General features: G+C 38.1%; 1 protein-coding gene and 1 pseudogene across 2 annotated transcripts in view; one reads left to right on the top strand and one right to left on the bottom strand.

The window, feature by feature from the left end:
• Nucleotides 1–19,115, bottom strand: part of PDK1 (pyruvate dehydrogenase kinase 1) — a 37,039-nt gene extending 17,924 nt beyond the window's left edge. Inside the window, 8 exon segments of the mRNA XM_079135073.1 lie at nt 5,833–5,931; nt 7,709–7,785; nt 9,422–9,499; nt 10,518–10,607; nt 10,893–11,077; nt 14,066–14,137; nt 16,917–17,058; nt 18,819–19,115. Of these exon segments, the coding sequence (XP_078991199.1) occupies nt 5,833–5,931; nt 7,709–7,785; nt 9,422–9,499; nt 10,518–10,607; nt 10,893–11,077; nt 14,066–14,137; nt 16,917–17,058; nt 18,819–19,020 (945 nt within the window). The 5' untranslated portion in view covers nt 19,021–19,115.
• Nucleotides 11,090–14,057, top strand: LOC306658275 (activated RNA polymerase II transcriptional coactivator p15-like; annotated as a pseudogene). The gene has a single exon. The product of its transcript is annotated as an activated RNA polymerase II transcriptional coactivator p15-like (transcript).
• Nucleotides 19,116–26,692: the final 7,577 nt, after the last annotated feature.

Below are 26,692 nucleotides of genomic sequence, written 5' to 3'. Positions count from 1 at the left end.
CACCTGCAAAACCAGCCCCAGTCACTTAGGCAGGAAGGGGAGAGAAGGCTTTGGAAGGAACTGGAGAACAAAAGATTTTCTTATAAAACCAGAAACGGAAGAATGTAATGTACAAAGCTGCTCCCCTCCACCCTTTCCATTGCAGCCATTTCCCTGCCTCCCAACTACTGTCAGTCTGTGAACATCCTAGCTAGCTATTGGTCATCAGTCAGCTTGCAAGTATCCTCTCCATTATTGGTCCCCTGTTAGCCCGGCAGAATTCAACTGATTCATGGTAGCTACCCTGCCATCTTTTCTCATGCTTCTCTCTTGCCTACTCACTTTCTCTATTCTCCTCGCTTTTCACTCTCTAGCACTCGCCCTTTCTCATTCCCTTTTTTTCGCTCTCATTTTCTCTCTTACCCTTCAGGGGAGACACTCTGTTTTGCTTAATAAACTCCCTTATGTGAAAAAAAAAAAAAAAAAAAGAATCAGTGATAATGAAGATGGATCGACTGAAATCATCCAGTCTGAGAAACAGAAAGATAAACAACTCATTACACAAATAGAGATCCTCAATAGATTAACAGCTGATTCCTCAACCAAAACCCTAGTGACCAGAGGCAGTGGGGATGACATATTAACATGGCTGAATGAAAAAAAGCTACCAAAACAAGGATTTTATAACCAGCAAAAACTATTCTCACTTCACAAATGAAGAAGAAATGAAGATGTTCACAAAAGAAGCAAAAAACTGAGTTTATCAATATCGGAGAAATACTAAGCCAGATGCAGTGGCACACAACCTTTAACCCTAGTCACTTGGGAGGCTGAGACAGGAGGATCACACGTTCAAAGCCAGTTTGAGCAACTTACTGAGACTCTGTTCAACATAAAATTTTTAAAAAGGTTGAGGAATGTAGCTCAATGGTAGAATACTTACCAACTTGCACCAAGCCCTGGGTTCCATTCCCAGTACCACTCAAAAACAGAAAACAAAAAATTAGGTGGGGTTGTGGATCAGTGGTAGAACTCTTGCTAACATGTGTGAGGTACTGGGTTTGATCCTCAGCATCACATTAAAATAAATAAAGGCACCCGTGTCCATATACAACTAAAAAGAAACACACACACACACAAAAGAAATATTAAAGGGAATACTAGGACTAAAAGAAGACCACTAGACAAAAAACTGAAGCCACATTAAAAGACAAATAGCACCAATAAAGGTAATTATGTAAGTAAATATAAAGGATAGTATGTATTTCTTTGTAACCATTTTTTTTCCTCCCATCTGATTTATAGTCACTGCACAGAACAATGATTACAAATCTGTGTAAAAGGTCACACAGTGTATAAACACATGACAACAGTAGTCAAAGGACTGAGAAGGGGGAACAGATCTATATAGAAGCAAAGTATGCGATATTATGTTGAACATTGAATTGGTATAATCTGAATTAGATTGTTATAAATTAAGTGGTTAACTGTAATCTCCAGGATAACGGCTAACAAGATAACTCAAAGAAACAAGGCTGAGGGTATAACCAGTGGTTGAAGCTTACTAAGCATGCGCAGTTTGATCTCCAGTACCATAAAAAAGAATGAAACAAAAGAACAAGGAGGGAATTCAAACGGCACACTAGAAAATAACATTTTAAAAACAAAAAGACAGCAGTGATGGAGATATAAAGGATCAAAAAGATATAAGGCATAAAAAAACAACAAAATGGCAAACATGAATCTTACATTAACAGTAGTTACATTAAATATAACTGGCTTGAAAACTCCAATTAAAAGCAGACACTGAGCCAGGAACGGTGGCACACCTACTATATCAGTGGCTAGGGAGGCAGAGGCAGGAGGATCACAAGTTCAAAGCCAGGCTCAGCAAAGGCAACTCACTAAGCAACTCAGTGAAACTCTGTCGCTAAATAAAATACAAAAAAAAAAAAAAAAAAAAAAAAAGGCTGGGGATGTGGCTTAGTGGTCAAATGTCCCTGGTACCAAAAAAAAAAAAAAAAAAAAAAGACACCCTAACAGAATGGATTTAAAATTTAAAAATAATATGCTATCTACAAGAGACACACTTTAGATTGAAAAAGTTTAAAAGTTTGAAAAAGTTTGAAAGTTTAAAAGTCTGTAAAGATACACCATGAAAAAAGAATAAAGACAGCTGCAATAGTTATGAAAATGTCACACAAAATATACTATAAGACAAAATTGTTAAAAGGATCATTTTAATAATAAAAGGTCAATACACCAAAAAGATAAAAACAATTAAAACATACGCATTGAACATAGGCAAAAATTGATAAAACTGAAAGAAAAAATAGATAATTCAACAATATTAAGAGATGTCAATACCACACTTTCAACAATAGCTACAACTAGACTGAAGATCTAGTAAAATGGAGAACTTGAACAACACTATACCAATGAGGTCTAACAGCCATCTACAGAATGCTCCACCCTACAACAGCGGAATACGGATTTTTCTCAAGTACACATGGAACAATCTCCAATTTAGACTTTATGTTGGACATTTGATATATCTTGATAGATGTTAAAGTAATGAAATCATACAAAGTATGCTGCCAACCACAATGGAATGAAATTAGAAATCAATAACAGAAGAAAATGGGGGAAATTCACAAATAAGTAGCAAACAACAGACTCCTGAATAACCAGTGGGTCAAAGAAGAAACCACAAGGGAAATTAGAAAATACTTTGAAATAATTGAAAATGAAAACAATATGTTGAAAAAAACTTATAATGGGCTGGGGTAAGGCTCAGTGGTAGAGTAGGTGCTTAGTGTACGCAAGGCCCTGGGTTTAATCCCTGCACCAAAACAAAACAAACTAATAAGACACAGAGAAAGCAGTGCGGAGAGGAAAATTTGTAACTGTAAAATGTATCAAAGGAAATAAACTAGACTACTACCTTAAGAAATTGGAAAAATAAGAGCAAACTAATACCAAGCAAGTAGAAGTAAGAAAAAAAAAAATAAAGGTAGAAGTAGAAATTAATGAAACAGAAAACTGATGGAGAAAAATCAATGAAACCAAAAAACTGGTCTTCAAAAGGATTAACAAAATTGACAAATCTTTCGTTATATGGACCAAGAAAAAAGATTCAAATTAATAAAATCAGAAATGAAAGACGGGGCTAGGGATGTGGCTCAAGTGGCTGCCTAGCATGCATCAGGGCCCTAGGTTCGATCCCCAAAACTGCCAAAAAAAAAAAAAAAAAAATGTAAAAAGGACCCCACTGAATGGGAGAACACATTTGCAAATCTCATTAGGTAACAGTATCCTATATATATAATATTACACATATATAGTATGTATATAGAAAGAACTCCTACATCTCCATAAAAAAAAAACAAACCCAATAGTCCACATAATAAGAAGGCAAAGAATCTTTATGAACATTTTCTCAAAGATATACAAATGTCCAATTAGCAAATGAAAAGATACTTAGCCTCATTGTCATTAGGATACTGCAAATCAAAACCTCAATGACATACCACTTCAAACCCACAAAAACAACAATTGAAAAGACAGACAAAAATAACTATTAGTGAGAAGGTGGAAAAAGTGGAAACTTTATACAGTTCAACTCCTAGGTATATACCAAAGACTGCTAGGGGCCAGACAGATGTGAGTTTTGGGAACATGAGGTTAAGGGAATAATTATTTAAAGTAGGCCCACCATGCTGATCCCCACACGTTTTCACTTTTGAAAAGCAGCTCTACCTAGCTTAAGGAGACTGGATATGTTACATTCCTCAGAAATCTGTTATGTGCAGAAGAAATGCAGGTCTGAAATAATGCAAGTAAGAAGAATACAAGTTACCCTGAAGGAGGGGATTTTGTGACCCCTTACACAAACCAGATCCCAGAACTCAGAGAGAGAGGATAATTCCCCAACCATAAAATCTGTAAAAACAGGTTTCAATTAGAATCAGTCAGCATGGGTCAAAGTGACTCAGAGTAGTCATAATGGTAGGAATTTCAATGTCTAATGTCATCCTGCTATCAGCCAAAAGTCTCAAGGTGGACCTGGGAAGGACTCTCTGGAAACTTCACTAGGACCCTCAATAAAACCAGAGGGCAGGAGAGACACACTGTCCCCCTTCTAAGAGGAGCCACTCTCTCCTTTGAGAGTGTCCCCTTTTCCCCTTTCCCATTCCTTTAAATAAACTCATGCCTATTCCTCTGAGTCACTGTCTGAAATCTTTCCAGCAAGTGTGCAAGAATCAGGGTTTGAAGGGCAGCCTTCATGCTGCTTCAGTTTCCCAAAAGGCCCCAGACCTGTAACAGAACAACTGAAACATACATTCACACAAAAACTTAAGATACATGAGTGTTTATAGCAGTATTATTCATAAAAAAACAAAAAATGAAAAAAATAAAATGCCCATCATATAATGAATGGATAGTCAAAATGCATCATGCCCCTCTAACATTGTTCATCCATAAAACAAATGTTACATGTTGTAACATTTATACAAAGTGAAAGAAGTCAGTCACAGAAGACCACATACTGCATTTATACAAAATGTCCAGAACAGGGATATCCATAGAGAAAAAGTAGACAGTGGTTGCCAAGGGCTGGGGAGAAGACGAAGTAGAGAGTAACTATTAATTGGAATTCAGATTTTTCTTGGGAGTAAAGAAAAAACGTTCTGAAACTAGTCAGTAGTGATGATTGCACAATCTTGTGAATATACTAAAAAAAAAAAAAAAAAAAAAAAAAAGTCAATGAATTGTATGCCTTTAAAAAAGGAAGAAAAGGCACCTTCAAAATTCTGCAGGATTATTTCCACCTTTCCATGTATGAACTCAATACCTGAATACAGTGCAGGCTGAGTGGCACTTGTGGCTGGGGGTGAGAGAACAAGTATTCCATTTATGTCTTGATGCTCTAACTCCTTGGCTACCATCACAGAAAGATAACATTTGCCATTTAAAATGAAAAAAAAACTTCAGAAATTGTATTATCAGAATACTCCTCAGAAATAAAGCAATAACTACCAGAAGAAATAACAGAAATAACTAAAAGACTATCTGAATAGTGAGGCCCACAAATGGCCAGGAACTAACCTGTTGGATTTTTTATAGTCTCCACATTTTACCTAATTATTTTAAAAAGAGAAACACTATCATGCTCTTCAGAAACTGGATTATCTGAACACCATAGTGGAAAGGCCTGAAGACACTAGGATCAGAAGACCGGATTTCACATCCATGACACTGGTATCCTGTGCAATCCTAAGCTGATCATAATCATTCTTAGCTTCTTCATCTGTAAAACTGAAGGTAAAATTACTTGTGTCCTAAATTAGGAGCTGTTACAAGAACCAGATGAGGGGTTGGGGTTGTGGCTAAGTGGTAGAGTGCTTGCCTAGCATGTGTGAGGCACTGGGTTCGATTCTCAGCACCACATATAAATAAATAAAATGAAGGCCCATCAACCACCAAAAATATATTTTAAAAAAAGAACCAGATGAATCAAAGCAAAAAGGAGAATGAAAAGCATTGTTTAAAAATGAAAAATTATTTACTCTCTCCATCAAAATATAAATAACCAAATGCTTTAGATTTTAGTTATCAGAGTAGATATTCATAGTTACTACTGTCCCTAGGATTTACTTAAACTTGAACTACCTGAATTAGGGACCAGACTGGAATACACTTGAGATAATTCTATAATTTGCCACATAAATGAAGCAATGTACTTATTATATTAGAGACTAGATTTCTTTCCCCTGAGAATAAATTATGTCTATTAGAAACTATGTGTATGGTTTACCCTTGCGTGCCTGTACATCAATTAAAAAAAATTACCTTTACAGTCAAATCCTCATTACCCAGTGTGACATGAACTTGAATAGGGGGGTAAACACCTTTGTCAGCATGGTGTTCCATAGTTGCTCTCATTGCATTCTGAAATACATTAGGGTTATGTTAAGAATAAAACTTTAAAGAAAAGAGAAACCAATTATAATTTTCAAGTACATATGCACTATTTGAATTTAAAGTTTTAAAATTTCATGGAAACATCTCAAATAATCATAAATCTTATTAATCATAATTAAGGATTACTTTTAAAATTTTTTGAGTCAATTTTGGGATGAAATTGAGGACTACTTTGATTTAAAGATTCCAATTAAATTCTGCACATTTTCCAAAAGTAGATTTCTATATACTTTTAATTAGTTAACATTAAAGCAGAAGATTCTATCCAAACACTTCCAGAATTTTAGTAAATACTAAGCAAAACTTAGTTTTGAAAACTCAAGTTTCAACTCCACATTTAAGAACCAGTTTTCATAAATTCAAAAGAAAATAAATTCTTTTCATATAGTAGTAATGGTAATGGTCTTATGATAGCTTTCTTTACTGCAAGTTTGAAACTAAGGATATTTACATTGTAAAACTGACCAACTTCTAAAGATATGAGGTACTCAAAGCCAATACACTGTGAGCATTGAACACGAGTAACATGACATGGAGCACTGAAGCAGAAACTGATAAAGACTTGCTGCAAACTGCTGCCGGTGTAGCTCAGGGATAGAGCACTTGCCTAACTTGCCTAGCATCTGTGAGGCCCTGGGTCCAAACCCCAGTACTAGGGGGAGGCGGGGAATGCAACTAAAAAAAGCAAAAGTCGGGACTGAATTTGGAATAAGAGCATGTTGGCCCTGGCACAACACTCAGGACGGAGTAGCCTGAGAAAGAGACTTCATTATCCCTGATGAAGTGAGCTCAAGAGGAAGTTCCAACAGAAAGCCATTGTCACACTGGTATTATGTAAAATATAGAATATGGAATGTTTCTCTTATTAAGCATCATTGGTCTTTATGTGACTGAAATTTCAAGGAAAAAATGTTTTAATCCTTCAAGTGCCCATCACTACTTAACCACTTTGTTAGATTTTGAAAGGTATTAGATACATTCTTCCTGTCTCAGAACAGAACAGCATTCTTGAACCCTTGCTTTTCTGAGATATTCAGTCAATTTCTGTGTTTTCAATGTAGTTTTTCTTTTACATTATCAGACAGAAAGCCACCTCGTATCTCTTCTAGTTGCTGCTGGCTGAAGACATGGTAACTAAAGTAAGGCAAATATAGGCGTCTGACTTAGGGCAGCTGTTTTCAGCCATAGGGACCATGCCACTCTTCATCTACTCTCCTAACAACCAATAAGTTTCACTGGAAGGGAAAAATAAATACCCTCAACATTACCAAGCACAAGTTTATTAAGTTTTCAAATTTTATTAGAAAGGGCAAACATAATGTAGAAGTCCTGTTAAGTCAATATGACTTACCAACATACCAATGGGAATCATAGGATAGAAAAAAGATCATGCTTCTAAATATTTTGGTTTACAGAAACATGAATATAACTAATCTGGATAGTATTATCCTTGTTTTACAGGAGAGGAAACTAAGGAGTTGAGTGACTTGCCCAACATCACACATACTAAGTGACAGAACTGGGATTCAAACCCAGGTCTTTCTGACTCTAAAGTCTGAGCATACCACTACCTGGAGGTGCCTAACCTTATTAACAAATGGCTGTTCTCTAGCAATGTGGCATAATGCTGACATGAAATGGCATCTTTTAATGAAATAGAACCCAGAGGAATATTTGACTTTCAGAGCAGATTCCTATTCTCAGGAAAGTACTGATAAAGGTTATGTAATACTATTTTACAAACCTTGAAAAGTTCAAACACCATGTGATAGAGATGGGATGGTACATAAACCACTTGTATTGGTTGTCCTGGTGATTTTGCTATAGAGCAGAAGAGAAAAATATGAAAGTACAGAGAGATGTGCTTAAAGCATTTTTAAGAATAAACTGTGTAGTGATGAAAAGAAAACATTCACTATGGAGGACAGTGTTATTTGGGGCAGGAATTGCTACAACATTTCTTCACTGTATAAGTGTTTGAACCCCACACTCACTAACATTTAAAACTGACAAAGACAAGAGTCCTCTGGTCATTTTCACAATCTGGCTAACAATTTAACCAACCCATCCTCCCATCCTTCTTTATAATGGTAAGTCTTTTTAAAAGACCTCAATCTTTAGGCAGGAATTTTACTTTCCAAAGAGAAATGTTCAAGTCTACAGATTCCATAGTCTTATTCACATAAATACATCTTTTAAAACCATATTCTAAAAGTTTGCATCTGGGTGGAATGCTGTTTACTTCAGGCATTTCTATGGATAGCCAGGTGATAATAATAATTTTTTTAAAAAGCTAGCATCAGTTTCTCAAGGGATAATAATTCTACATTCGAACATTTAATAGGAGCCAGTTGGAGGTGGGGGAGGGGGATTCGATGTACCTAGAATAGACTGTTAGCAGAATGAAGGAATGAGACACACCACACTTTAGAATAATTCCTCCAATAAATCAATTTTAAATTCAACTAATAAATCAGACTCTCCTCTGAATAAACTCCCCCTTGGGAATATGAATGGATCATCTGGAACTGCCCACAGCAGTTCACGTTCCCAAACTATCATTTGCGCATTGAGATTCTTATTTAGTGAATGGCACGTTGTGACTCAGAAGAGTCAACATGGCTTTAGAAAACCACCAAGCAATTCAATTTCCAACTGGGTGTAACTTCTCCCACCACTCTCCTATTATAGGGTCCAGAATATGGCTTAGTAAAAGCCTATTTATTTTTCTACCATCTTCTTAAAATTATATGTCAAACTACCATACCTTCAGGAAAAACAGTAAGACTCATTAATCTTCTAAGACATCTAAGACCTTTTTACCCAAAAGAATGAAAAGACAACCATCCAGAAAGGGATCTCTAATAGATGAGCATCTTTCTTTCCTCTCTTATACGCCCAGTCTTTTCACTTCCTCAATTAAAAAAAAAAAAAAAAAAAAAAAAAAAAAAGATTATAACTCGGGAAGGTAAAAAACTGAAACTGGACATAAAAGTCAAACATAGGGCTGGATTGCCAGCTCAGGAGTAGAGTGCTTGCCTGTGAGGCACTGGGTTCGATCCTTAGCACCACATAAAGATAAATAAAGTATTATGTCTATATACAATTAAAAAAATATGTTTTTTTTAAAAAGTCAAATGTAATTTTCTTGGCATCATTTTGTTCTCTATCCATAAAATAAAATACAAGCAAAGACTCAACATTATCAATTAAAAATAAGGAAAACAGAACATAAAGAAACCAAAATGTTTTTCACAAAGAATCCAACTAAATTTTGTGTGTGTGTGTGTATGGATACTTGCATATATTTTATATGATTGCTCTTCAGCTTTTATATCCAGTGAAATATTTGATGAAAGTGTTTTTTTTTAAATCAAAATAAATCTAAATTCTTCCTACGATTCCTTCTCAGGTAGTCATGACATTAATACTGAGGAAAAGAAAACATCATGCTTACCATTTAGTTCTTCAAGTTCTAGTTCAGGAGAGTTAATATAATACAAATCACAGAGACGCCTAGCATTTTCATAGCCATCTAGTATAAATCAAAACAAAAAAAAAGTATTAAATAAATCTCCATAAGTTTCATGCATTAAGATGGCAACAATACTGACAATGAAAATTTAAAACTCTCTATAGAAGAAAATAAAATTCTATAATCTTAGGGGAAGATGTTTTTAAAGTATAACATGACAAAGTCTAAAAGCCATGAAGAATGACGGGTTGATTATAAAAATTAAAAACATCAGTATAAAAGAAGATACCATAAACACAGCAAAAGAAAACAGCAGGCTAAAGAAAATATTTACAATACACATATCAAAAACTAAGACTTTGTGAGAATTTAAGAAATAGGTACTCTTATCTACTGTTTCATACCTTTTTTTCTTTTGGAGGTATCAAAAGTTTAAATGCATTTAAATATTTTAATTCTAGGAATCCTGCCTTATAAAATACTGGAAAATATCAGCATATACTTAAGAATGTTCACTGCAATATTGCTGATAACAGGAAAAAAAAAAAAAAGAAACCAATGAAGTATGTATCAACAGGAAAACAGATTAATACATACTGATGAATTCTACATAGCCACTCAAGAACTTAGGGTGTATCCATATGTATCAATATTATAAGGTATCTGTAAGCTTGTAGAAACACATATGGTATATCCCATATTCCCAAACAATAAAAATATGTAAGATCAACCCTTTTGTACACATGGTACAAAAGAAAGAATGTGAAAGATGATAACCTAAAATGTTATGAATACTGCTTTCTAGAATAAGAATTAGAAGGGGAGAGTAGGGATTTGAGGTTTTTAAAATGAAACAGATAGATACCTTTAAAAATATCACCAAACTTAACAAAAGACTTCTATTAATACAACATTCACCCTATACGTAACACACAATTAATGTTATAAAGTGATTTTCAAACCCACATATTTGCTCCTAATATTTTGTCTCATGATAAAATAATAGCTGTTTTAGTAGCAAGAAAAACATTCAACTATTTTGATTTTTGTAACCTTTTGAAGGGAAAAACGTATTTACCTTTAATAACTTCGACTACGTTGCAGTTTGGGTTTATGCTACCAATGTGTTTTCGATGAGATGGACTTCCTTTTCCACCAAACAATAAAGCTAACAAAAATAAAAAACAAGTAAGCAAATTCACCTAATGCCCTTTTCCAGGTTTGAATACTGTTTCTCCAAATCACACCAAATAAGTAGCTATTTTCTTTAGGCATAAAACTGGCATTTTATATTGAATAAAAATACTCTTTTATATGGCAGTCTACTTACTTTTATTAAATAAGGCCAAAATGTCAAACTAAATGCTCTCACTAAAGGGCAGTTTTCTAAATGAATTTAAAATAACCAACATACTTATTCGGCAAGACACTTCTCTCAACTCAGGACACTTACAGTGCTGATTGAGTAACATTCTTATTGAAATTCGACTCATGTAGAATCGATCCAAAAAGTACTGCACATTCTGGCTGGTGACAGGATCCACCCCAAAGCTCTCCTTGTATTCAACCACACCCTGGGCCATTGTGGGAATGACATCATTGTGTCGGTTTCTGATCCGTATGACAGTATCTGTGAAGCTAAAAAAGCCAGTCTGTTAAAACAGTCAAATATGTTGACAAGTGAATTTAATACTAAAATATAAGCTTGCCAGGTGCAGTGGTGCACACCTGTAATCCCAGCGACTTGGGAGGCTAAGTCAAACAGATTGCAAATTCAAAGCCAGCTTCAGAAATTGAGCAAGGCCCTAAGTAACTTAGTGAGAACCTGTCTCAAAATAAAATATAAAAGGGGCTGGGGATGTGGTTCAGTGGTTAAGCGCCCCTGGGTTTAATCCTGGGTACCAAAGAAACAAACATAAACTAAAAGCTTAGCCAACTATAATAGACAAGAAATCCCTAGTCCGGTAAAAAGATCTTCAGTGCCTGTTTTCCTACACCTACTTAAACAAATTTCAGATCATAAAATATACTGAATCTAAAAAGGTATAAGACCTCTGAAATGAAACTTTCAAATTTAATTCTTAAAGCTCCTCAGAGTAAGGCTGCCACATAACACAATCATAACTGTTAATGGTTTTCTTTAGCCACTATCAACTAAATCATCTAAGCACTCTATGAGGATGGTATTCCAAGGGCATTCTGCATAAGGAAAGGCAGAGCACTTGCTTCTAGGGAGTACATGCTCTGTATGAAATCAAGATGAATGAACCATGAAGTCTGTCTGGATTGAAACTATTCTCAAGAGTTCGAAGGGAAAAGAACCACTTAGAACAGAAAAGTAAACAAAACAAAACAAACCCTCTAGTTTCATTATCCCATGAGTCTATAAAATAGTAGAGGAAAAGTATAAAAAGAAAAATCAACTCATACTGCTTTTGCATTTCTATCACTTAGAAGACACGGCATGGTTAATTTCAGGAAACAAATAAAAGAGGAAAGTGGTCTTAATTATGAAATAACAAAATCAATCTCCTAACACACCCATCAGAATTTACACTTCCAAATGAGTGCTTTCCCATTCAGAGTCATCGTCTTGAATATTATTAACTTATTCCAATGATATTCTTACTGCTCAAAACACTTCTGGAATTCCTTGTTTGTAATCAGTTTTAAAACGAAACTATCAAGCCAAAACACAATGAGATTCCTCAAAAACAACAAATAAAAGAGTCTCGAGCCAGCAAGTAGAAGGCTGTCCACTGCAGAAGGAGAGCAATGCCTAAATCAAAGGAGCTTGTTTCCTCAAGCTCATTTAGCAGTGATTCTGATAGTGAAGTTGAGAAATGGTTAAAGAGGGAAAAAGCAAGGTGCTCTAGAAAAACCTGTAAAGAATCAAAAGACTAGTGAAACTCTGAGAGCTATGTCATCTTCCAAGCAGAGCAACATGTTTCAGATATGGAAAATGAGGTACGTCAGTGTTCGGGATTTTAAATGGAAGGTTCTAATTGATATTAGAGAATACTGTATGGATCCAGAAGGTAAAATGAAATCAGGAAGAAAAGGTATTTCTTTAAATCCTGGGCAATGGGGCCAGCTGAAGGAACAGATTTCTGACATTGATAATGCAGTAAGAAAACTGTAAAAATCTGAGCCATATAAAGCCTGTACTATTCTGGTTGTTTTAATCTGTCTTTTTACATTGCCTTTTGCCTTCTAATGTTGTTTTCCAAGCTATTGTATATTTGAATTGCAGAACAATTTGTAAGATGAATAATTTTTTTAATGTGCATTATTAAAAATGTTCTGAGTCAAGCTAATTGTCAACTTTATTTGTGTCTACCACCTAGGGTAAAATAAAATAAAATCATAGCTCTATTAAAAAAACAATAGGGGCTGGGTTTGTGGGTCAGCTGTAGAACGCCTGCCTAGCATGCATGAGGCCCAGGGTTTGACACCTCTAACCACAAAACAAAAACAAAAAAGCAAAACAGTATTGGGCTAAAGTTGTGACTCAGTGGTAGAGCACTTGCCTCACACATATGAGGCACTAGGTTTGATCCTCAGCACCACATAAAAATAAATAAATAAATAATATAAAGATATTGTGTTCATTAAAAAAAATGAAACAGTATTATTCTGCATAACTGTTCACCTTATATCCTATTCAGCTCTGAGTGATTGCTTTCAGAAGGCTCCACAGCTTCTATAGAAAATTCTAATATTTACTTTTAAGTAAGATTCCCTGGGTCCAAATTCAAGTCCTACCATTTGCTAGCTATGTGACCTCAAGTCACTAACCCTCTTTGTGCATGAAAACATTAAACACTAAATGACATCACTTTTGTAAAGTCTGCTATACAACCAGGCACACAGTGAATTTTTATTTTATTTCAGACCAAATCATGTTTAAAATATGAAGAGTTGCTATCCAGTTTAAAGACTGTCCAAAACTGTATAGCAGATTCTGAGGACAAGAGGTAGTCTTACATTTTGAGCAATATTCACTGAAATAAGAAGAAATCTGCTGAAGTGACTACTCAGATTTATCAATTTGTATACTGGTTAGGAAATTAGTCACATCACTTACATTATCTTACAGATCACATGTCATAGAGACCTGCAGTCATGTTTATATAGTCCTTTAGCAAAAGAATTGTAATCAGATGCCAGTCTTTCACAATTGGAAGATTTTACTTTAAAAATCTAGACTTGTTTTTCTTTAAAAACAGAAAAATGGATAATCTGAGCAGCTTTTCCACATGATGATGATATGGGGTTACTGTCCCCTGGAAGGCCATATACTCTCCAGGTTTACAACACAAGTGGCACTGAGACAATATCCAGATTTCCACTGATCATCACACTTGAACTTTGTCTTCTCCTACTGTGAAGAACATACAGCAATTCTGTCCAGCCCAGCACTGATAGACATTACCTGCCTTGCCTATGCTATAAATACATACATACCTCGTTTTTTATGTTCTAAAGTAGTGGGAACCTAAAAGTTCATCAATTTCTCTATAGTGGTCCAATAGCAGGTTTAAATGCAACACATTTACGTTTTTTATGTAATGCTTAAAGGATATAAAAATTGTGCTTGAAGTAGTGTCAAACTAGTATACTTACTCATAAATGGCTTTAGCATCTTCAGCATTTTTATCCTTAAATTCAAGAAGCTCCTGAAGACTCTGGATATACCTAAAATGCAAATAGGGGTTAGAGTTTTCTTTTTATTTTTGGTACTGTGGATTGAACTCAGGGGCACTTAATCACTGAGACACATCCCCTGCCGCCCCTTTTTTTATATTTTATTAGAGACAAGGTCTCTCTAAGTTGCTTAGGGTCTGGCTAAGTTGGTGAGTCTGGTGTTGAACTCACAATCCTTTTGCCTCAGCCTCCTGAGCTGCTGGGATTACAGGCATGTGCCACCATGCCTGGCAGGGGTTAAAGTTTTCTACATCCTCTGAAAGTTCATTATTGTGAAAATCAGCTTAAAACCTATCTTAAAATTTTAAATTTAAAAATAAATAAAACATATAAAAATCATGAAATAAAATTTTATAATAAAAAAGAGATAGGATATAGTTCCTTCGGTTCAATCCTTAGCACTGCAAATAAAAGGTAAATGAAAGGTCAAATTTCATTTTAAGATTTCCTATTTCAAGGTTTATACACTAAAGTAGTTTTAAAATCTTTCAAACTCCACTGTATATTACAGTATAAATACTGACTGTCATTAGAACTGAATCTGTCATGCTAATTATGTGATCCTGGGCAAATGGCTTGTTTTAGTCTCAGTAAAAGGAAGAGGTCAGCCTACCTTGCTCTAACAATCTAACTTAAATGTTTGTATATTAAAACCTTAATTTTAGATATTTATATGCAGTCAACAAAGATTTATTGAGCACCTATAATCTACCATATGGTTCTTTCAGCATGTGGTTTAGAGAGAGCTAAACTAAATATAAGTTTTCAATTTACTTAATAATTCAAGATAGCAAAACACCTGTTTATGAATGAGCAAAATGAGAAAGGCCAAATGATTTTCTGAAGGTCATGCAGCCACTTACAATAGCACTACAGGGCCAGTGCTAAAATTACCTCACAACCACTCAATCACCTTCTTCAACAGTGTAAGTTCTGCTTGGGCAGTTTATCTACAACTGCCCTAACTTAGCAGGCAACAAGGACAATGAAAGTATTTTTCAAATTTGTAAATCCATATGTTAGTTTAGAAGACTGATCCTGAAAAGCAATAGGCTTTACTGAATTCCAAAATGCAGAACAGCATTCTGAAGCTGCTATTCTGTTTTAACCCTTAATTTTCTCTTCATTGGGAAGACAAAGTATGCTATTTAAAAGATATTTGAATACCTACCTCTTGTAATACCAGCTTTCAAAAAGCAGTATATGCTACTCTTTTTTTTTTCACTCCCTGGAACTTCCCATCCTCCCACCTCTTGGTCTCATTCCTCTACTCATCTCCCTTTGAGTTTTAGGAGATCCACCCATCTTTTTCCCCCTTTTTCCTCTCTAAGAATTTTAAGAAAAAACCTCCTTTGGAAAATTATAATTTCTCATTCAATGCCACGATGATTTCTAAAACATGCCTCTTCCTTAAAACACATTTATGCCAGGCATAGAGGCTCAGGAGGCTGAGGCAGGAGAATTGCAAGTCCAAGGTCAGCTTCAGCAACTTAGAAGACTTTATCTCAAAATAAAAAAAAATAAATAAAAAGGACTAAAGATATAGTTCAGTGGTAAAGTAGCCTTGGGTTCAGTCCTTAGCAAAAAAAAAAAAAAAAAAAGGAAAAGAAATATAACACTATAACACACATTTATAACTACTCCATACTTGGACCAGATAACATCTGATTATCATATATGCAGCAGTTCTATTTTTTTTTTTTTTTTTTTTTTTTTTGCTCATTTTTAAAATTGATGTCATGGTCTCACTCAAGCTATAACTCCTTAAAAGGAAATTAGGATTTCTATGAATCAATTGGAAAATGTCTTACAGTTAAACTTTTCTATTTGAGACTTAACTCTGGCCAGTTTGTGTATGCTCACACTGTGTGCTCTTTTTTTCTTTTTTTTTTTTTTAATTTATAGTTCTTAAGAGAATAACACTTAAAATTAGCAACATCAACAACAAGGGCCACTGATAGGTGGCCACCTATAAATATACACCATTAAGACCTTTACTATCATTTTTGGGAAGAGAAATCACAGTTTCTATACAATTCCAATAATTTCAGTTTTAAAATGGAAGAGTATGATCAGTACATGCTGTATGCACATATTGAAACATCACACTGAACCCAATGAATGTGTACACTAACTACATGTTAATAAAAAAAGATTAAGTTTTAACTTTTGTGATTTATAAGCTATAATTCAATAAAATAAATGCAGTTTACAATATATATACATATATATGCACCCTTTAATACATTTCATCATTCTGATGGCAGCAGGGTATAATAGAGACTAGTGAATCTGGGTTGAATCCCAACTCCACTGTCTGTGGTATTCCCTTAGGCAAAAGACTTCACCTGTAAAACGGACCTTGTAAAATGGACTGAATAACTCACCTTGTAAAATGGACTTAATAACTACCAAGCAGGGTCACTGAAGGAAATAAAAGTAATGTATATAAGAATTTAGCCATCAACGAATGGTAGATATTTTTCTTATATTAGGTCATAACATCTCTGCAAATTTAATAACATAAACCTTAAATTTGGTATCTGTACTTCTGTGCAGGTCTGATTGGTTACCTCAAAAGCAAGGCATGGTAAAGCCCAGGATTCAGATGACAAGCCTACATATACAACTGTCCCCTTTCCCTCCAAAAAGGCAGAGGAGGACTACTGCTACCATCTTAAGATTCCACTGAAAAGTAAAAATGCATTTGCTTTCCTTCAGTAAAGTCCACAACTTCATCAAAACTGCAGACACATAATGGAAAGTTTACCAGCTTTGAACCAATTGAACGGATGGCGTCCTGAGAAGATTATCTGGAAGAAGACTTATTTCTTTCATTATATTTGCCAGTCTCACAGGCAACTCTTGCCGCAGAAACATAAATGAGGTCTTTTCACAAGCATTCACTGATCCTGAAAACAAACAGAGGGAAAAACAGTTAAGTAGAAATTGAAAGGCACCAGAAGGCAAGAAGTAGGGAGAAACACAGGGGGAGTTACCTGGTCAGGCTAGAGTGGAAGAATCACCATAACAACAGAAGGGTCTAGGAGGCAAAAATAAATTCAGGCTTGAGGGAGGCAAAGGATGCGACAAACCTATTTATAAAGTTTCATGCATCCAGAATGACCTTCCAATTCCTGATATTCCAATGGCTCTGTACATCAATAAAGGTACTTTTCTGTCTCCATTATTGTCATCCTTCCAATTTGTCTTAGAACTAAGATAACCTGAGCACGTCTTACTAAGGCTCAGAGCCTCAAAACAGAACCAGGAAAAAGCCCATCTTATACACCTGGTTGCTGCTATCATTTAAGAAAATCTATTTCTAATGCTAGATTCATAGTGTGAATACCAGTCTAAGAAACAAGGATTTTTTTGACCTGGGCATGGGAAAATTCACTGATGTCATATAGAACCATTAATAATTACCATAAACAAAGAATAAGTACAGTGAAAAACTTTCAGGCAACAGAAATCAAAACCACCAATGCCTGTTCAGCAACCATCTTCTAGCAGGACCTATTCAATTGTGTAATTCACAGAAAGCCACCTACCACTCCTATATCAGGATAGGAAGTCACTTCACTTAAAGTTAAGCCAAAAAATCATATTATTTCAGCAGCACATTTTTAACTTTTAATTGAAAATTTCTGCTTTAGCAAAGGAACCCTTACATTGTCAACAGCAGAAATTATGGTATTACAGGAAAATATCTTGTGAAAATGTAATAATGGCATACTTGTGAATAAGGTCATATTCACCTATTCACCATATTACAGTCATTTTTAAAAGAGACAGTGAGTGTGTGTGTTTTGAGCCAAAAACAACCCCCCCCAAAAAAAAAAAAACCCAAAAAACAAAGAAACCACCTGTTTTTAGAAACCACTGTCTAAAAGATAAGCTGGCAGCCATACTCTTATCTTTCAAGCCCACTAGCTATATTTGTGACCTCACAGCCCTCACAATGAAGATAATTTTTTTCTACTCAAACTTTAGGACTTCAACAGAGTCTGTGTTGAGTTTTCACTTTTCTCCGTATGCCCCCGGATGAGAAGTCAAAGTCAAATGCCTAACTGCAATTAATTTTGCAATCTGTTGCACAGATTCCAGAGAACCTGGATGAAAAGTGGTAAACTCCAGAGTCTTGCACTTGTGCACTTCACACACGCTCAAGGTTTATGCTACTGATGAAATGAATGTGCTGTTGGTGGAAACAGTCTTAAGCCACTAGCAAGGAAAACATTCTAAACACTGGGCCAGTCATAACTTGCTTTCCCTATATTCACGCCAATTCTATGCAATCATAGTATGATTGTATTTATCATCACTGCAGGTTCTGAACGCGATTCCCGGAGGTGCCTGCACTCTGGACTCTCTCGCCCAAACCTGGCTCCTCCAAAGGGGCCTGGTCCCAAGAGCGCACCTGCACACGTGCACAGAGAGGCGGGACGTCATTCTGCCTACCACCCTCCCGGTTTGTGGTCGACAACACAGAGTAAAAAGCTGCACGCCCCCAGTTATTTACCCGGCCTGCTAGTACCAGCACCCTCAAGAGAGGAAGGAAGAACATGGGGTGGGGGCGCCTGAGGAGAAAGGGGGCAGAGGTAGCCGCGCCCGGTCTCAGCTCCGCGCCCAGAGCTGCACAAAGGCCCGAGGTCCGGGCCGCGCTCACCGAAGTCCAGGAACTGCTTCATGGAAAGCGGCGACGGCGAGAAGCGCGCGTAGAAGTCCACTTGGCCCGGAACGCCGCGTTCCGACGCCGGGCCGGAGCCCGAATCCGAGGCGAGGCTGCGGCTGGCGCTGGGGCCGGAGGCGCGTAGCCCGGGGCCCGGGCCGGCCGAGGCGGCCCCGCGCAGCAGCCGCGCCAGCCTCATGCCGAGCCCAGCCGGAGGAGCCGGAGCCCCCCGCGCCAGCTCGCCGCTGCGAGCCGCGGCCAGGCGCTACGTGAGGGACGTGGCGGGCCGCGGGGGCGGGGAGCGGCTGTCACCGCTGGGGCCACCGCCCCCTCGCTGGAGCCCCGCCCCACTGGGCGGGGCCGGAGGGAAGGGAGGAGGGGTTAGGGGAGGGCGCGCGTGGCCAGGCGCGCCAACCCCCTCAGTGCGGACTCGGGCTGTCGGGGTAGGGCTGGGGGCACCCGGAGGCGAGGGGGCGGGTAGCACCCCACTAGCTCATGGGCAGCCAGCGGGTGGCCGTTAGCACCCTGGGCCGTCTTATCCAGCGCTGTGTGTGGCGCGCACCCTTCCCACGCCCTTTCGTAACAAGTCTCACCTTCCGGCTTCCTCTTTCCTTCCAGTTTTCAATCAAAAGACTCTTGGCTGTGCGGTGTCCGGCTGGGAGCCCCTTCCACAAATACTCCTCTACAACTCCCACATTTACCATTATCTATCTATCATCTATCTATCTATCTATCTATCTATCTATCTATCTATCTATCTATCTATCTATCTATCTATCTATTTTTGTAGTGCCTGGGATTGAACTCAGAGTCTCGCTCATGTTAGGCAAGCATTCTACCACTGAGCTACATCCCTCAGCCAAGCCCCGCATTTTACCGGTGATGAAATAGACCCGGAGAAGCACCCTTGCCAAACAGTGGTACCTAAATACGAAGGATGAGCACTCTCATCCTTCATATGCGTGTGAGGAGGTGTCCCTAAATAACATCACAGCGACTGCTATCCCAGGAGAAAAGTACTGGCAGCCTGACTGGAAGCGCTCTCTGCAGGAATTTTCTGCAAAAATTCCTGTGTATTTAAATAGCGTATTTAAATAAATACACAGCAGTGTATTTAAAGCATCCCTCCACTCTCACTGCCCTCTTGACTGTCTTCTTAGGGTCACAGCATGGGTGCTCCACCCTTTCCAATTACTATTTCTAAATAGTAAATGTCCGACAAAACAATTTATATTATTTTATAGAGCTGCAAAGGATGCAATTATTCGTAAGAAGCACTTCTGTCCCCTCTCCACTGCTCCTATCCCCTGTGACCATCCCAGCGAGGTATGTCATAGGTGCATCAAAATGACTTTACTATTCGCATGAAGTATATCAAATAGAATTCATATCTATATTTCTATTATTATATTTCTATGTCCAGCAGTTGCTAGTACAGAAAAACACTTCATTTCTCCATTTGTGGTCAAGTCTTGGGTTGTGTAAAAAATAGGAAGAATGAGATGAGATACCTTTAGTTCAACAGATTATGTTCAGCACAAAGGGGAACATGGATCACCTGGAAACAAGTGTAGATGATTGGGTTTATAGTGGAGGAAGAGTTTTTCTTCATGCCTCATAAGCCCTTAGTTAGAATAGACCCCTGAAACAAAACATAGATGAATAACATAGAAAGACAGTTGTTTATTAAGATGTATATTTCATGTACAGATGGGAGATATCCAGAAAGTAATTCTCAAAAAGTGATCTTGAATTCCAACTTAATAGAGCCTCTTCAACAAAGAACAGTAAATTTTTAGAGATGTCAAGATGTAGGAAAAGGACTTGAAGTCTCCTTTATAAATGGAAATTTCCTTTACTGAAGAACAATTTGTGCCCTGTTTTTATAGATTTCCCTGTGTCTGCTGGCTTTTCAGTGGCCTTTAGCTCAAAATAATGCATATGCCAGAAGAAGCATATTTGGGGGGTAGTATATTCTGTCACCCTTCAACACCATATCTTCAAATGTCAAAGAGTCTGCTCCATGAAAGAAGGATTCTGTTAGGTTTGTTCTGGGTGGCCTAGACAGCAGATGGAAGACCTGTGGGTGGATACTGTAGGGAGACAGATCTGACTCAACATGGAAGAATTGGCAATGGTTGCAGCTATTTGACAATGAAATGGGCAGCAGCCTTAGAGAAAGAAGTTGATCTTGTCAATGCCCTTTAGTCAAGAGTCTGGACAAGAGCTCTATAAGGATGATACAGAAAGGATTATGGGGAAGCAGGGTGATGTAATTGTTAGTTAGGAATTCAGGGATGCCAAGATGGTAGAGGCAGGGTACAAGAAAAATGCTGCTGGAGGACAAGACAGGGAGAAGAGTCATCATGTCCCTGTTTATGGTGTCTCATTACCATGACAGTTCCCTCCACTGAGGACTCATCACTCATGACAACTCCTGCCACAGGTGTGGTATTCTAAAGCAACCAGTGGGAGCAAGTGGGATAAGGTTTTCAATCAGGGCCACACAGGGAAGAGAATGCCTCACAGCTCAGCATGTAAGACAAGCACTTCCAGGTAACAGGCCCTTGAGCCTCTCTCTGTCTCTTGCTTGGCCCACTCTGCTGTACCTTAAGAAGTGCTACTTTCACTTTCACTGTCAATAAATCTGTACCTTACCTGTTGCTTCTAGGTGCCTTGCTGAATTCTTGGTTTGGGACATTGGACCCCAACTAGATATCCCAATGATAACATAATGAAAAGAATCTGGGTTCTGGTTGCAAATTCTAGCTCTGCATTGTGCTGGCTAGGTGCTCTGGTGTGAATTTCTTAACCTCTCCATCTCAATCTACTTACCCTGGGGGGTGGGGGGTTAGGGGAATGAGCATATCCATCTTACTGGGTTACAGAGACATTGTATAACACTGTTAGCATAAGACATACTAAATACTTAATAAATGGCATATTTTTATCACTATTGCTGTTTTTGATTATTGCCTTATTAGGATTTTGTAAGAATCACTCACATACATGTTTTGCTTGAAGCATACTTTACCAAAGTTCTGGGAGAAAACAATTTAAAGTTGAACATTAGACATCCTTAAAATAGCCCTTCAACCATTTCCATTACTTCAACCTCTCATGCCGCCTTCCTCTTTCTCTTCTCCTTCCTTCTAGATCACTCCCAGAACTCAGATTCTTTTTACTCTCCCAGGCACAGCATTATCCAGTTCTCTCAACTCCTATCTGCAAATCTGTTGCTTTCCACATGAGCATGCAAGGTGCCCAGCTGAATGGGCAACTTGTACTAGTGTGGAAGTCCAAAGGCCCAGCAGAAGTCATAAGAATTTTCCAAGGTTCTTCTAGAAAATCACCTGTTTTATAAAGTTTTTTTTCTTTCCTCCAAAATATTCTCTCAGCTTCTACCTGATACACAGAAAATGACTATATAAGACCATATATAAGTGATATGTCAAAACTTTTCTTCCTTCCCCCTCCCCATTGATTTTTGCTTTTTAGTGAAAGGTTTAAGGTCCAGAAGCTGGAAAGAAACTTAGGGGATTCTATTAAGGAGATACTTATCTATATAGATCTATCTGTATAGATTACTTATCTATACAGATATAAATATATAACCATACTCTCATACTTCATAAATTTTTGTTTAGATAGCCAGACTATCTAAAGTCACTGAAAATTTGTGATCCATATTGGGCTGGTTTGACTCAAAAGATTGCGGGGGGGGGGGGGAAACAAGTTAGGCTGTATTGCCCTATTACATACTGGCTTTGTGGGGTTCAGAGGAAAGGAGAGAAGAGTCATGTTTATTCCCCTGGTCCCTTCCTGCCAGGCCACAGTTTGTGTTCCTCTGTGTGGCTCCAGTTCCCTCCCTATGCCCAATGAGCGTGTAGTACTAGTTTTCCTCTGTTGCTAATGGGGTGCTTCATCAACCCTGGCTGCTTAACTCAGCCCACATCCCTATAAATAGTTCTTTCATCAAACACTCTTCAGTTTCCCTTTTCAGTGTGCTAACATTTCCTGCCTCAGACTTCTGTTTGATACACTAGAAAGATAACTTTCCAAAACAAAGGTAAAATCAAGACTCTCATGCAACTGTAAAATGAACACCTGCCAAAATTTTTATTTAACACATTAATTTAATGAGGGAACCAGGGAAAAAAAGGTACAATCGGTTCAAAGGAGAAGTCAAACAATAGGAATACAGAAAGGAATTTGCAAAGGCTACAAAACTGACTTTTCCCTGGGGAACCAAGGAGGGTGGTCCCTCTACCTGGCAGATTTATTTGCATTGTTATTAGTTATCTGCAATTTACAGAGTTGTAAAACTGCCAAGATAGTTAGATACCCTGGAAGGTTTTGCTTTATGTAATGTTTAGCCTTCCAGCAAAGGACAGTTTATTCCTATATACATTTGCCTGCTTTCTTGAAGGGGTAGTCATTTGAGTCATTACTCATGCCAGTGTGGAGGCCATCTATTCACCAGGATTTGTTTTAGGGGAAGCACGGTTTTTATTTGGAGTAAGTACTTTGATATGCTGCTGGAGTGGAAGGAGCAATCCCAGGGGAAGGCTCACAAACAGCTCTGCTGGAAGTCAGGGGAGAAATTCACTTTGCAGAGCAAAGGGGAAGGAGAGGGGGCAGATTGCAAAGGCTGGTTCATGCAGTGAGCACTACTTGTAACGCCCACATTCAGTAGTTTACTAAAAAATAAATGTAAAATGTTGTCAAGACTGCATCTGTTGTGCCTTTGTGCAAATTGGAGGAAAAAGGTGGATTTTTTTTTTTTTTCTGGGAAAATTGGAGCCAATCGGGACAGCATTTGTACCTAAGGCTTAAATGGGGGTAGGTTGGGGGGAGTATGGAGTAGTAAAGCCCTAAGAATTTATAGACAGGGACAAGTAGAACTCTGGACTTAAGACAGATGGGAATTGGTGATGTTAAAAGATAAAACTCAGGGCTGGGGACATACCTCAGTGGTACAGCACTTGCCTAGTATGTGTAAAGCTCTGGGTTTAATCCCCAGTAAAAATGAACTTAGACATTAAAAATGTAAAGATTTTGAACAGACAGCAATTCATACATTGGGCAACTCCTGTCAGCATGTGGTTCCAGGTACCACTGAAGGGGCATGAAAGAAGATGCTCCATCAATAGGCTTATCTGGATCATTCCAGTGGAAAGAACATACTTAGTTGAGGTTATTTGGCAGACTGCTTGGTTAAGCTTCAATTTTGTTTTACTGTTTATACTGGGTTGGGTTTTACTTGGCTTATGTAGGAACCCAAAAGCCTAGGGCTCCTTACATATAATGGCCTCCAAATTAATTATTTTAATAGTGATTTGAGCTTAAGCCTGAAGGTCGAGAAATCTCTTGGCAAGGTCTGAATTATACACGTGTGCAAGACCAGAATGCACTTTCCCAAAATGTATAGAACTGTTGAACTGACGATAAAAAGAAAGATCCAGGAGAGCTCTCCACCCTCCGTACATTGGCCTAAAAACAGGACATGGATTTCAAAAGACAAGGTTTCCTACCCTCTACCAGGGAGAACAATGGTTAACCATTAAAGCCAACTTTAGATACGTAACAGCCTAGAGATGATTCCAGAGGAATCTACATCGTTTTACTAACTAGCCTTTGTTTTAATTTTTTTTTAGTTGTTAATGAACTTTTAAATTTATATGCAGTACTGAGAATCAAACCCAGTGCCTCATACATGCTAGGTAATTGCTTTAACACTAAGCCACAACCCCAGCACCAACTAGCCTTTATCTGCCATTTATTTGCTGTCCTTGACTCAAAGTGTTTTTCCTTGTCACTTCAATTCACTGTTCTTTGTTGAAGATGCTATATAAGCTGAAATTCAAAGGTAGCTCTTAAGAATGACTCATTTTCCCAGGGTCTCTCACGTACACATAAATTACATGTTAATAAACTTGTTTTTCTTTTATTAATCTGTTCTTGTAACAGGTGTCCATTCCAACTAAGATTATTTTTTCCCTACATATGCTATAAGGTTTTTCTCTTAAAATTTTTGTTGGGGGTAGTCTGATGTCTAGTTTCAGCCCAGATTTCCTTTTATTTCTTCTATTTCATGTCTTAAGTTCTTAGCTGCCTATTTTTCTGGAATTCATTTGTTCAATAATTTTTTTAGGCCATGCTCTGTGCTGGGTAGACCCCATGTTAGGCAATTGGAAATACAACAGGGAACAGATATTCAGGTCCCCATTTTGTCGCTGTCTCTTTGCGGTTCCAAGATCCGTGGATATTTGTCACTGCCTGCAGCAACAACTTGCACGGGTCTTATGGGTGGTGGAGTGGAAACTGAGGCACTTCTATGTTTCTCTTTAGTGCACTGCTTTCTTGCTTGTTCATAGAGGATAGAGGAAATGAGGTTTACTTGCTTTGAGAGGAGAGAGAGAGACCCCGCTTATCAGAGAGAAAGAAACTTTCCTTAAGAGAGAAACTTTGAAAGAAAGACAGGCTTTTCTTAGAGCTTAGAAGGAGAGAGGCCTGCCACGCCTTAAAGTCCTGCATAAGGTGCCCTAGTGATGCGTCTCAGTTCTCTGTTCCGCAATCTGCCTTCCGCCCCTGCCCCTACTCGCTGCTATATTCTTTCTTCTGGCTTTTATGCTAATGGCTGCTGTGGCGTGTCTTCTTCTCTGGCTAATGCCGCGCCGCGTGTCTTCTGCTACTGCTTCTCTGCTAATGGCTGCTGTTGCGTATGTCCCTACTAGCTACTGCCGCGTGTTTTTCCCTCTGGCTGCTTGGAATGGCTGCTGTGTCTGTCTCGCTCTGCCTACGCTTATATCACCTCCAGGACGCGGAGAGCAGGGTCACGCCTCTTACGCAGAGATTAGGCGAGTAGTTCTGAGCAGGCAATTAGTGCTGGAGAACACATGCAATACATTGTGTGCGTGGAGGAGAGAATCACCTGAGTGTGCTTATGTCAATTAACCGCCTCGCTGCCGATGTGATCAGGTGCCATCCTGGCGCCGCCAACATGGCACAGCCCCCAACACATTTCATGGGACTTCTAAGAGACAAATAATAAATACAGATGAGGTTATCTAAGAAAGTGCTCAACGTTGCAAAGAAGAGGATACAGTCATTGGATTATTTAAAGTGGAAAATGGAACAATAGTTGCCACTTGGGAAAGGAAATATCAAATTGCAAAAGCTCAACTCTTTGAGCCAGGCCTGAACTTTACTTGCCTTATTGCTAACTGATTGAGGAGTCACTGTAACTAGATCAACAGATCACTGCTTTTGTGAGTCAGCTACCAGAACTGGCACATGGTTTCCTGTTCAGTTGTAATGATGGCATGACCCACAAGGGTAGCCTAAGACAAAAGTCACCTATCTTGTCAAACTCAGATACAACAAAGAATACGATGTGCCTCTGATGCTCTTCATCCACACACTGGAGGATGTTAGAAGTAGGATAGTGTACATTCCCTGGTGGCCCAAGTTATAACTTATTGATGTCACATACCATTTTACAGATGAGGATATTAAAGCATCAGTTATTTAAACTTGCCTGGGACACACAGGTAAAATGTGGCACAGAGGGACTTGAATGAAAACTTAGCTGCAGAGATCCTTGATGCCTGAAATGTGATTCATGGGTCAGCAGCATCCCAGTCCCTGGAGCCTATTAAAATAGGAGGCTGAGTCCCATTCCAGATTGCCTGAACCAGAACCTGTAGCTGAACGCGATCCTCAGGTTATTTTTAACATCTTAAATTTTAACAACTGTTCTTAAACACCCTGTTGATCGAGACTTCCTAACCACCCCTAGCTTCCTCAGGTAAGAATCCTGAGCTTCAGTTCACCAGCAATTTGGTGACACCTTAGAATCAAACATTCCA

Source organism: Sciurus vulgaris (assembly GCF_902686455.1).
Source record: "Sciurus vulgaris genome assembly, chromosome: 3".
In the NCBI taxonomy this organism is placed as follows: Eukaryota; Metazoa; Chordata; class Mammalia; order Rodentia; family Sciuridae; genus Sciurus; species Sciurus vulgaris.
The sequence above is the reverse complement of the archived record's forward strand: the minus strand, read 5'-3'. Positions and strand labels throughout refer to the sequence as shown.